The sequence below is a fragment of the Mytilus edulis genome, chromosome 10 (genome assembly GCF_963676685.1).
Source record: "Mytilus edulis chromosome 10, xbMytEdul2.2, whole genome shotgun sequence".
NCBI lineage: Eukaryota > Metazoa > Mollusca > Bivalvia > Mytilida > Mytilidae > Mytilus > Mytilus edulis.
Window position 1 is genome coordinate 16,459,277 of NC_092353.1, and position 13,742 is coordinate 16,473,018.

Below are 13,742 nucleotides of genomic sequence, written 5' to 3' on the forward strand. Positions count from 1 at the left end.
ACGCTTTCGCTACGCTCTCGCTACGAATGTACAGTGACCTTTGCGATCTTACTACGACCTGTGTGCGCTCTCACTACGCTTTTACTACGACCTGATTTCGCCACGACCGCACTACGTTTGTTTTGAACATGTTCAAAGTTGTCCACGCTCATCACGATCTTGAAGACCTCACCACTACAGTGATACGACCTTACTGCGATCTACAAGATTGTACTACGATCATCAAAATTTGCATTTTTCTCACAGATCGTATTGCGATCGTGGACTAGTGGGACTGAGGTTAAGCTTGGGTCGCACATTCACGATTTTGACTGCCGTCCTTGACAGGACCATTCCCGATTAAAAATTTGTCAAAAGTCTGATCAAGATCCTGTGAATCATGGATGGAAATTCAAACTTTAATTAAAAATTGTAAAACAAATAATTTAATCACGACAACAATCAGATATTGGTCAGGAAGCGTCGATATTCAACCGTTTCCAAGCGAATTTATCCCGTAAATCCCGTTCTCAATGCGCTTCTTATCCAATTAGTACCTTTCGTCTGGTAAAATTCGACCGAGTCTGTCACGACTGCGATTCTACCGAATGTAATCCGACAGAGATCAGACAGTGAACCGACGCTGACGGAAGTTATCCGTTCGGCATACTCGGTATGATCAGGTACTGTCGGAAAGTAATCCTATCACGATCCGCTCTATAGCATTGCAAACGGCTTTGTCTGGTCTCAGTCGTATTGTATTCTGTAATTGTCGGAACTCAGACGCGGGTATCATTGACAAATTTCGTATTAATAACAAGATTGTTCCGGAACGGTTTCGGCAAAAACGGTTCGCAAACGACAAGATCTGGATGGAAAATTTCTCCAGATCATTTCCGTTCCACAGGACCCCGTCTAGAATACACAGAACATTGTAAGGATTTTGACCCGATACATCAGAATCTGTCACGACATAGGCACGATTGTAATCCGACTAGACAAAATCGGCTGAGTTTCCCCGAATGTTACGGGACGCACCTAACTGTCGGGGTGCTTCGCCGAACTATTCGGATCCTTCCCGACCCGTAAGAATCTTACACGACTGCGTTCAGACAATGATAGGACATTCCAGATAATTGAGGATAGTAATCCGACTTTTTCACTTTTTATGTCGTATCGCTATCTGATCTCAAACGATAGCAATAATCGGCAATGTGTGAACCCAGCATTAGATAGCATAAAACATTGTCAAGTAGGGATTTCTGCCGTGACTTCTCGGGCCCCACGATTGTTTTATATGACCTGAATTTTTATCCTGTTTATATCACTACTATATTATTGATTCTTAATAGCTGTCCAGTTGCAAGTATTAAAATCAAATTCAGACCTAAAACAAGTTACAGCATCATAAATTGTCTTAAATGGATACTATACAGAACATGTAGTCAGTGCATGTTCAATGTTAAACAAAATGAGCATGACAAGAAGAGAAACAAGAAGAGAAAACATATGACAAAATATCTGCAAACTTATCTGCATAAGTAAAACCGCCTAGGTGGTCTCGTAGTCGCTTCCAGTTAGGGGGTATTTTGTTGGTGGTATTAAAAGGATGAGAAATTACACATACCGAATACATTAAGTATTTTCATTTTTAACACTTTTAATATGATATAAGTACATATTCATTTCAAAGATTTGTTCTACTTTGCATTTCTTTTATGCTTTTAAACAAATAAGTTGAATTTGTATTTTTCTTATATATATATATATATATATATATATATATATATATAACTCGTCTAAACATCAACCCAACAATGTTAGATCTGTAAATTTGCTTTCGCAAATTTTTGGTTCTTCCCTCACCGGGATTCGAACCCATGCTGCTGTGATATCGTGACACCAAATCGCCTGCACTGCAGCCGTCCCGCTAGACCACACGACCACCTGGGCTCTCAAAAAAAGAGCTTTCGCTGGCCGTGTGTTACCTTTCTTCGTCAGTTTTAATCTAGCGGCGTACTACAGTACATGATATATAAGGCATGAAGATGTTATTGTTACAGATCAGCTAAATTATCTATAGTAAAGGATCCTACAAATTAATGTAATATACAGTCACAGAAAATAATTATATTTATAAGTACGTCTGAGTCAGTGACAACTCTACAACAGATGTATCCATCGGATCGCCATCAATGATGGTGATACATGGCTGTGTACATAATGTATATACAACTCGTCTAAACATCAACCCAACAATGTTAGATCTGTAAATTTGCTTTCGCAAATTTTTGGTTCTTCCCTCGCCGGGATTCGAACCCATGCTGCTGTGATATCGTGACACCAAATCGCCTGCACTGCAGCCGTCCCGCTAGACCACACGACCACCTGGGCTCTCAAAAAAAGAGCTTTCGCTGGCCGTGTGTTACCTTTCTTCGTCAGTTTTAATCTAGCGGCGTACTACAGTACATGATATATAAGGCATGAAGATGTTATTGTTACAGATCAGCTAAATTATCTATAGTAAAGGATCCTACAAATTAATGTAATATACAGTCACAGAAAATAATTATATTTATAAGTACGTCTGAGTCAGTGACAACTCTACAACAGATGTATCCATCGGATCGCCATCAATGATGGTGATACATGGCTGTGTACATAATGTATATACAACTCGTCTAAACATCAACCCAACCATGTTAGATCTGTAAATTTGCTTTCGCAAATTTTTGGTTCTTCCCTCGCCGGGATTCAAACCCATGCTGCTGTGATATCGTGACACCAAATCGCCTGCACTGCAGCCGTCCCGCTAGACCACACGACCACCTGGGCTCTCAAAAGAAGAGCTTTGATATACTATCAAAAATTAATAGATTTTTTTGATTGCCTGTTTTTCTAAAGAAAAAGATAATTTTGTATTTTTTTCACCTTCCTCAACCCATTTTATTCTTGACCTAATTTGGGCCCCTTTTGCCTTTAACAAATATATATCATCAAGTTCTTTTTCTAAATGTTTTATTTCATTAGAAAGATTATTATTTGTGTCCGTAGGTAATGTATCTAGTCTTTCATTTAAAGTTTAATTTTGTTTTCCAAAATATAGATTTTTTATTTTTTCTTTCTTTGGCTTTAGATTTACAGTATTTAATTGTAGTGTTTCTGGTATCAATTTTGAACAAGTCCGACTGAGTAAGAAGATTTTCATTATTAAATTTATTCTCGTCCATATCAATTAATTTATTTATTATTTCTTGATATTGAAAGTCAGTTAATATACTATTATTCATTTTAAATAACCCTTTCCACGATTACTTGAATAAATATCTAATTTTATAGAAACAGCTTGGTGGTCTGTACTTGAAATTTGAGCTGGTCTTATGTCAGCTGATACCGTCAGCATGCGTACTTCTGAACTTATTATAAAAAAAGTAATTTCTACTGGCCTCATTTAATGATTTTTTTCTTTTCCAAATGTTATAGAATTTTTTTTCTTTTCAATCTTTTTTATATTTATATCTTTGAAAATATGTATCTTCAAACTGTTTTAAACATCACTTACATTTCTAAAATTACAATTCCTAGAAATATTAACCTTTGAAATTGAATTTTGATCAGGCATTCTTTCTTTACATTGTTGAATGACAAAAGGTTTACCAGTGTTCTGTAGGCGGATTGAATATTGTAGGCATTCATAGAATAAAGCTATCGAAGGAACAAGAATTGTTAAGATTTTAAAACAATTCAAAATAGCCATTTGTAAACAGGCATGGGTTTATAATTATTTGTAATTGTAATGCCCTGTAATGCATTAAAATTTCCCCCATTAATGCATGTAATTGTGTGATGCTTAATTTTTTGCATTACATGACATTGTAATAGTCCATTTGCCAATTACCGATTTGATTCTGTTATAACACACTTTTTAAGCAAATTACTTCCCTTTGTCAATCGTCGACTGGTTCCATACCGGACAAAATTGGCATTTTCCTATGCAAAAGCATGATGAATTGAAAGTGAAGTATCGTCGGTTTAACTAATTTTTCATTAAAAATAATTTCTAATGTCAAAAGTATTTAACTGAACAACAAATTAATGTAATTATAAGATTTAAAAACCTTAAAGATTATTCACATTGTGCACAGGTAAATTTGCTCTTTCTGTTGGCTCTCCATTGTAAATAAAAATTAATGTCCGTCATAAGGGAGACAACTAAAAAAAGGATCTCTAATTACAGGGTCAATTGCGGGAATTGGCAAGTAACCTATTGTAATGTTATGCATTAACATTACATTGCGTAAATTATCATTTCTTCTCGTCTGATAGTGCTATCTATTGCTAATTTCAGGGATAGTAAGTACTTACTCTAATATTCTTTCCTGTAAGAAAATAGGAAAATTTAAAACAAATTAATGTCTAGTTGAATGACTAACAAAAAAAGTAGATTTGAACTGTTGTAAAACTAATAATTTTCATCGCCTAACCTTTATACTAAAACATTATCATTGTTATTTTATTTGCAGTAATTTTCGTATACCATTATGATCATTGCAAAATCTATATATAGATATTTAAAGATGAAAGAAACAAGTTGAATGATTGATAATGGACACCTGTCAAAAGCCCCTAATTAGTTTATATAGCAATCATTTGCTATCTTTTGACAAGTGAATTTATGATGTTAAAGTAATTAATTAACATTGAGATTAAGATAATAATATAATAAAGAAACGTAATGGTAGATTAATTCCTGACAACATTTCTGTTATTTCTTTTTTGAGAAAACACAGACTTACTTCAAAAAATAAAACGCCTTACTCAGAAGAACAATCAACCTTGGCAAATTATGTAAAACAATTTGGTATTCAGAAAATTAAATGACCCAAAGCAAAACACAGTTACTGATTCACATTAGAGTATATTGCTAGAAATGATTTATTCCCATTCTCAACAGTTGAAAGTTAAAACTTTACCAAAATTTCAAATTTCAAGCCGGAAACATTTCTCATCTGAATTGACACAGACTAAGGCCAAGGCTGTGCGTCAAATATTGAACGATAACCTTCAGGATAATGGGGTAACGAAAGGACTTTTTAAATACCTCTTTAATAGTTACTCAGATTTCAGTATACCATGTTGTATACATGTTTCTTTTGATAATAAAATTCATATAAAATGTAATGTGTAAAATAGTGAATTACTTTAATTTGGTACAGTAATTGTAATGTAATGCATTACTTTAAAAAAAAAAAAGACATGTAATTGTTATTGTAATACAATGCTGGTTTTGTCCAATGAATTGTAATGTTATGCATTATATTGCCAGGTAACTCGCTCCATGCCTGGTTGTAAATGCAATATCTGAAAATAAAAAAAGGTTCAACAAATTACCTTTGACACTGAAGGATAATGATTGTCGTTATATGCAAAAAGTTCCGACTTCAATGTTCAGAATTTTACCCCAAATAGTACAAGAATATAGCTCTAAACAATTGTTTTTTTTATCATGATGCCAAACTGTTTCATTAATTTTAAATTGTACAGGTGAAGATCTGAGCTGCAATACGACAACTGATTGTCCCATCGGGTTATTAAGATTGATTAGTAAAATGGAATGCGAAAATAATGTTTGCCGATGTGCTCTTGGAGATGGACATAACAAGTATAACTGTTTCGGTTAGTCCAAATAAGAAAATTTCCAATATGATTTTCCTATCCTACGTGTTATGGGCTCTGAATTTTGGTAATTAAAGTTCGTTTCGTACTCGAGTAGCACGTTTGAGCTGACATGAAATATCAAAGTCATTGTTTATAAAATGTCTTTGAATTAATACACTCTAGTGTATAAGAGATGCGCAAGATACCGGAGGGACATTCAAATTCATAAACTTGTCGAAAAAAACTGACAACGCCATGTCTAAAAAATGATAAACAAACCGTACTTTGATCTAAGCTTGTTTACATTTTACACATTGAGACTTTGATGGAGAGTTGTCTCATCGGCACAAATACCACATCTTTTTATTATGATAGGTAATATGGAGACGACGATCACGTCTAAAGTGCCAATTATTAAGCTTCATGTATATGAAAATAAGGAGATGCGGTATGATTGCCAATACATTCTCTACAAATGTTCAAATGAAATAAAAGTTAACAACTATAGGTTAATGCATGGCCTTCAACAATGAGCAAATCCCATACCACATAGTAAGCTATAAATGGCCCCATAATGACCAATGTAAAATCTTTCAAAAATTCGAAATATATTCATATGTTTAACAATGTTTGATGAGCTTCTAAATCCAATTATACAGAAATGTACATGTATACCTAATAAAGAATTCTTATAATTACATTTACAATGAAACATTGTATCAATACAATCTGATGTATAAGAGAGGCGCAAGATACCGGAGGTACTTTCAAACTCATAAGTCGAAAATAAACTGACAACTATAAAAATAATTATTACTATAAACTGTCAACTATGTAGTTATTATTACTTTAAACAATAGAACACAAAAACAACATAGAAAACTAACACAAACCCCACCACAAAAACTTGGACGATCTCAGGTGCTCCGGAAGGGTAAGCAGATACTATTCCACATGTGACACCCGTGGTGTTGATATTTAATAGTCTTAATAAGTATAAATTTCTAACAAATAGGTGAAGTTGGAAACTGTGTGATACGCGAGAAATCTCAAATAGCACTTGGATATGCTCCTTCAGAATCATATTTATTTTTTAAAAGCTGCACAACTAACGACAACTCCAGATATGAATTACATGTAATCAGCACTTATAGCGGTGACCCCCGTGTCTTTGAAATTACAATTAGACCACGTGGTCCTGTCATTAAACCTATTGTTCTTGTTCTAATGTCGGAATCAATTATTTGGAAAATAAACACACCCGTTGGATTGTACAAAGTGTTTTACGAGGTAAGTTTACGAAGACTATACGTCAGTTATGTTCTGTTTTACAAGGAAGACTGTTCTCATGGTTAATTGATGAATTATGTTATAGATAAATGGAAAGTAAAATATACAGTCATAGCACAAAAGTAAGTTCCCAGTTAAAAATGTCCTATCACTTCAACAAAAATCAATATTTTGCAAAACATTATTACAAAGTAAATCTATGAGTGATTTTTATAAAAATTGATACTTTAAGTGCAGAAATGTCTGAAGTTTTATTGTTTATTTGGCCATAATTTTGCTGAGGTTCTGTTTTATTATCTAATGGGTTAAACACAAATGCAAATTTTTACGATTTTGTTTTGTGTTCACCTCGTTATATATTTAAATAAGAATGAATAATATCATGGCCAAATAAACAATAAAACTTCAGATATCTAGGCATCTAATGGTATCTAATTTATAAAAATCAGTCATAGAGTTACTTGGTAATAAAAAAAAATTGAATATCGATTTTAGATGAAATGATAGGACATTTTTGGAGTGGGAACTCGGACACTTTTGTCTAACGACTGTAGATTAAAGGGGGGAATGAATTGACAGATAGAGGTACACAGTACTTTTGTATATGTGTTATCTTAAAGATTAATTGTTATGTGTATACATGTTCCTTTCAATAGTCACGCCTTTTTTTATTAAAGATAATGTGTGCATTGCGCTGGTCGGTTCATGTATTTTTAATCGGTAACAATTCATTATTTATTTCTAATTTCCAGTGTATATTGATGTTATTATTTAAACACTTTGTGAACAAAAACATTAATGCTCAGCAGTCTCTAATGAAAAATTTAAATGGTAAGTGAGTACATTGTGATGCCTTAAACGTTAGCCATACTTCACCAAATCTATACTAATTAAGACCCTTTAACATACTGTATACAAATCATCAGTACACGAACAATTTGCAATCATAAGATATGACTGATAACACAGTTTAACATTACAAAAAATAGACAAATAGAATCAATAATGAAATTGAAATTATCACAAAATACCACACAATGTAATAAAAGTAAAGCAGAGATTTCCAATTGCACCAAACGATATACTAGTTCCTGCTAATGTAATTGTACTCGTCGATCAGCGTATGCACATTTAAAGTATCTGTCATTGTTTTGTTTCATAAGCTAGATTGTGGATACCATGATATTGGATTTCCCGAAAAGATATTTAGAAAAGACGAAAAGACAATTAATGTGATAATTTAAACATTGCCAATACAGTGTTTGTTTTGTATATAGCTAAATAAATAAATTTGGTGTATTAACTGTCTTCTGATTGGTTAAAATTATTAGTTTTATTTTCAATGATGTAAATTTTGATGGCGACACGCCCACTCTGACGTTGTGTATTCATACGCCAACATGTGTGTACGTTGTTATTGTTTATATAAATAATATAAAACGTTCTTTGAGCCTTATTTTTGATAGAAATTTATTTATAATGCATGGCAATAATTTATTTTGATTTTATTGAACCATAAAATGGTTCAATAAATTCAAAATAGATAATAGCCATTCATTAATAGGGTTACCAATCATGCCGAGTATGACGTAAAATACAGTGATGAATAGATAAGATATTGCTAATAATTCAGTTTGCAAAACACGTGTTTCGTCTACACTAGCATTGGACGCTCGAAACAAAACGATTAGGAGGCCAATTCAACAACCAATATCTTTGAAACCAAACAAAATCTGGAAAGTTATGTAAATTACGGCTATGAATGATGAAAACAAAAATAGTGTGTGGAATAATTTTATATTTTATATACAGAAAATCAACATATCAATGCATATATACGTAACAGTTACTTGTTTTTCTACAATATTTTATAGGGAAGAGACCATAGCAACCGAACAGTTGTTAAGGTTGTAAAGAATTCATCATCAAAATGTAGTTTTGAAGCAACAAAGCGATCCGATATAGCATACAATATATGGAGTGATGTGAAGGTATTGACCAAATTATCGTATGAGTTTGGTCCTATAACATCATATACTAGGATGTTTGCAAAATCAGACGCTCCATGGATTACACTTAGTGTTGGGGGATCCCCACTTCAGGTTTTAACCAGAGATTACAAGGTAAGATCAAACTAATAGGAAATGAAAACACGTGCTAGTACCAGATAATAAATTGGAATATATATGTAAGACTTGGAGATGCGACGGGGACGTTGAAGTGCGATGGTCTGCCCCCAAAGTGCGATGGTCCTTTTCCTGATGTGGGATGGTGTATAAGACGCGTGAAGGCTAGTTTAAAATTTACTTATGTCAAATTATTACGAGAGCTTATATAAGTTAGTATGCAAATACCAAACTTTAAATATTGTCTCGTTTCAGTAAAAAAAAAACATCGGTGACCTATCTTATTCCTTGTTCTGATTCAGAGCAGTATTTTAGATTTTTGCTAATTTTGTCTGAATGAAGTAGTGGTAGCAACTCAAATATCTACCATATATTTATTTTTTTAGTTATTTTCATTGGTACTGGTTTTAAAGGAACATAGAATTTGTATGTAGCATCAGTTTCTGAACGACTGTATGAACGACTGTATGAATGACTGCTTCTCTTAAGCTACAAGTATTTACAAACAAATGATGTACCCTACATCGTGACAGTAAGGACTGAAAATGCAACGACTTTTTAGCATTATTGTTTTGAAGTTAATGGGTTATACTCTCGATATTTTACAATTGAAAAAATCGAAAAGCTACTTCTCATAAACAAATTGACTTCTATATCAATAAGAGTACACGAAAAAAATATGAGTTATGTTACTCATCGCACTTCATCATATACATCATAGAAATTCAGCGTATACACCATCGCACTTCGGCGTAGCTATCAACAAGGTAGCATCACCATGTCACCATCGCATTTCGGCGTGATCAAAAACGCCCTTATCGTCAAAATATGGCACCTCAGCGTGACCATCGCTGTTCAGAGTCCTGCATATATATTTCTTTATACTCAATTTGTTGAGAAAAAATTGTTACTACATTTGAAAAATTGAACTTATATTAGTTTGTATAACAAGTTATTATATTTAGATTAATTGAACTGTCTAAACGCGTTCCTTTCTTCTACTCTATAGCTATTGACAAAAATTATTTGTAACAGGGTAAAAACTTAAAGTAATTTCGATTCATGAACAACAATAACTATATTTTTTCTTGATTAAGTTAGCTTCTATATACTTATTACAAATACCACTATTTATTATAAATAATGTTTGAAGATGTTCAGCAAATTGATGTGTAAACTTTTGACGAGCAATTGCGTACTGATGCCTAATAACATTATATGGTCTATGTGAGACGTTTATAGTCTTACATTATAATAATATGAGAATGTCATGGGCCTTATATTTTTTAAAGCAAAAGTTAGTTAATTATTATATTTAGATGGGCTAGATTATACATGTGTTGACACGGGAGTGTATGCTCGCAATACAGTAAGCATAATGTTATTTGTGAACAGTTAACTCGTAGTGTCCCAGAATTAAAACTGCCCTATGATGCTCTCGTGGCTTCTTTATTTAAAGCATTTTTCTATTGAAAGAGAAACATAAATTGTATAAAATAACTTTAAATCAAAAGTATTGACGCCGCTCCTTGACTCTCGAAGTTCATGTTTTGTCTTATCCAAAAGGACTAAATTGAAAAAAAAATCACAAAAATACTGAACTCCGAGGAAAAATCAAAAAGGAAAGCCATTAATCAAATGGCAAAATCAAAACCTCAAACACATCAAACGAATGGATAACAACTGTTTTGTTCCTTACCTGCGTCAACCAGGAAATTTTAGAATCAAACAAGCGTGGTTTGTTTTTTGATTTGTATAACGTTAAAGATTGTTTAAGTTGAATCAGAATATGATTCATTTAATATCGTCATTATCATACAGATGAATTTTATCTCTTATTCGAAATATTTATAGACACTAATATTTGTTGTTCTTTTTTCCTCTTCATATTGGAGTTGTTTGGTACACCTATTATATATATATATATAAATGTAATCGTAAAGGTCATCTTAAATCCAATTAAAATATATTTTAGAATTATTATTATCATTCGAGATACCTATATACATCAGAGTACTATTTTCATTACAGTGATGTGGGAAAATATAAACTAGTAACATTGCATGCACATATGTGTTTAAAATTGTTATCTTCATTACAGTACGATGCGTCACAGCTTAGCTGCGAATCGCCAACTCCACCTCCACCATAGTCCTAGTAACCAATCACAACTCCATTTACAAGGTGAGATCTTCTTACCAGAGAGCGTTTTATTTTTTGCCTTGTTATTAATTGGTTTATTGCATCTTATATACACCACAGCTTATTACTCTCCTAATTAGTCAAACAATCATTGTTGCTTCGTTAGATGAGATGCATGTGCAATGCCTTAAATATAGTATTTTAGTCATAAGAAAAGTAAATTTCGTGATTTCGGAAACAATATTTTAAATCCTTATATCAAAACACACTAGGGAAATCTGGTTTATAATTTGCTATGACAGATAAGACTCACCAGTAGTGCTGTATCAAAAGTTTGAAAGCCAAATCAAATTCGAAGATTAAATATAAAAAAGAAGATGTGGTATGATTGCCTATTAGACAACTGTCCTCAAGAGACCAAAAGGACACAGACATTAACAACTATAGGTCAACGTACGGTTTCTAAAGCATGCAAAACAAATGTCAGAAAAGTTATGCTAAATTCGACATACAATTACTTGAGCTAAAATAAAAATAACTTGACTTAATTTTCAAAATCAACTCACATCCTAGTTTTGACGATAATGTTGTTCATACGGTCCGTATATTTACACACGATGCATGTAAACTAATTGATCCATTGAATAAATTTATTGTCAAAAGTTATCAATTTTTCAAAATCACGCTTTAAAATCTTTAAATATTGTTTTAATCAGTTATAATATTGATTGTGTTTTTGAAAAATTAAAACATAATTAAATATATATTGCTACTATAAAAAAAAACAGTTATGCTAACTGGTGGTCCTACACAATGTCGATACTGTTTACTGATACTTTGGCTTTTCACAATGTCATGCTTTGACGTCTTTACACTAAATCCGTTGAATGTGTACTAATTGATTATTAAGTCTTGGAGAACATGATTTATTTATAAGTGGTAATTGGCTTTGATTTTACATTCAGTAGATGCAAGTACTCTTGTGTCGGTGCTCTGTGTCTGTGATATAGATTTTATGTTATTTGTGTACCCAACCCCCTTCTTTTTAATTGTCTGTCCCGACTTTACAGATTGTTTTTTTTTTTCAATGCTGACTGCCGTACGGTGGCTTATAATTGTTTACCAACACGTCATGGCAATCATGCCACATCTTCTCGTTTAATATCAAACAATTTACTCAAAATTTAAATTATACTCACATTTTAAATTTAACTGTGACAGTGTATTTTTCATTAACAAAAGAAATAAATAGATAATTTGTTAGAAAAAAGAATGGAAACGGTAATGTGTCAGTGACAACAACCCGACTAAAGAGCAGAAAAGACGCCATTCTAAATATTCTAACTTTCAAGGAACTTTTATGTTTTCTATCCGAATTTGAAATCAATTTAAAGAAAATAATTCGTTATAAGAATTGGTAACAGAAGACACTACTAGTAAGCAAAATAACAATGATAAACACACATTAACATAAGACTACTAGCAGTTACTAACATGCTAGCTTTAGACTTCAAATAAATTGATTGAATCCAATGAAAATCAACAACAATCCCCCATTATGGGTTTAGTATCATGTTCTCATGAATTAAATGAGACGAACATAACCCGTATCATGCCAACAAACCCATAATTAGCCAATATACAACAAGCAAAATAATTTACATTTTTATCAAGGATTGTTAGTAGGGGGGTCTAAGAGTTCTTAATATGAAATAAAAATCCGCAAAATATTTGAGGGTAACAACAGAGCTGGGTTACAGTGACCCCCCTTTTTTGTCCTCAAATGCCAAATAAGGGGTTTAAAGATTTCAAAGATTGTAATTGTTCGATCATGACTTCTGTCAAATTCTGTAATTTTGTATTGAGCACCAATGATAGAATAAAAAAAACAACGTTGTTTTAACCTACAATATCATTAATATGATATAATTCAGAATATAGAATCTATTATGTTCATAGGTAAGTGATACCAATCAAGTTAGGAGACTGTAAGTGTAAAATATCTTAGTTCTGAAGAAAGGCTGCGTCAACCAAACAGATAAACTGTCTTTGCAAATAAAAACATCATACATACCAAGCTTAAAATTTGACGCCAGACGCTTGTTTCTTCCCCAGAGACTCATCAGTGCCGCTCGAATCATTAAAGTGAAGGAAAAAAAACCAAATAAAGTACGAAGTTGAAACGTATTGAGTAACAAAAGTTCCGATAGTTTTCTTTTAACGGTTTGAGATTTTCAGTTACAGTATTTTCTACAAACACTTGTCGGCACAGCATTTCTCTTTTCTTTCTCCCGCAGCAAATATATTTCTTGCATGCATAACCACGCTCTTCAATGGTGAATGCATTTTACTTTGGAGACTTGTTTATAAAATTATTTAATACAGATATTTCTTTACATTATATTTCATGTCAATTCTTTACATAAAAGCATTTTCTTTCAGGAATTTTGATTAGGATTGCACTTATATTATCTACCTGAAATTAAAGCTTTTACATTATACTATATGCTAAGATTAAATGTTATATTTTTTGTGATTCGTCCACGA

The 13,742-nt window shown here is 32.4% G+C and overlaps 1 protein-coding gene across 1 annotated transcript in view; it reads left to right on the forward strand.

Moving 5' to 3' along the window:
• The window catches only part of LOC139490493 (uncharacterized), a 50,506-nt gene that overhangs the window by 35,674 nt on the left and 1,090 nt on the right, over positions 1–13,742 (forward strand). The window contains exons 8-11 of the mRNA XM_071277269.1: positions 5,524–5,655; positions 6,653–6,927; positions 8,802–9,050; positions 11,155–11,237. Of these exons, the coding sequence (XP_071133370.1) occupies positions 5,524–5,655; positions 6,653–6,927; positions 8,802–9,050; positions 11,155–11,205 (707 nt within the window). The 3' untranslated portion in view covers positions 11,206–11,237. The remainder of the gene's footprint in view (positions 1–5,523; positions 5,656–6,652; positions 6,928–8,801; positions 9,051–11,154; positions 11,238–13,742) is intronic.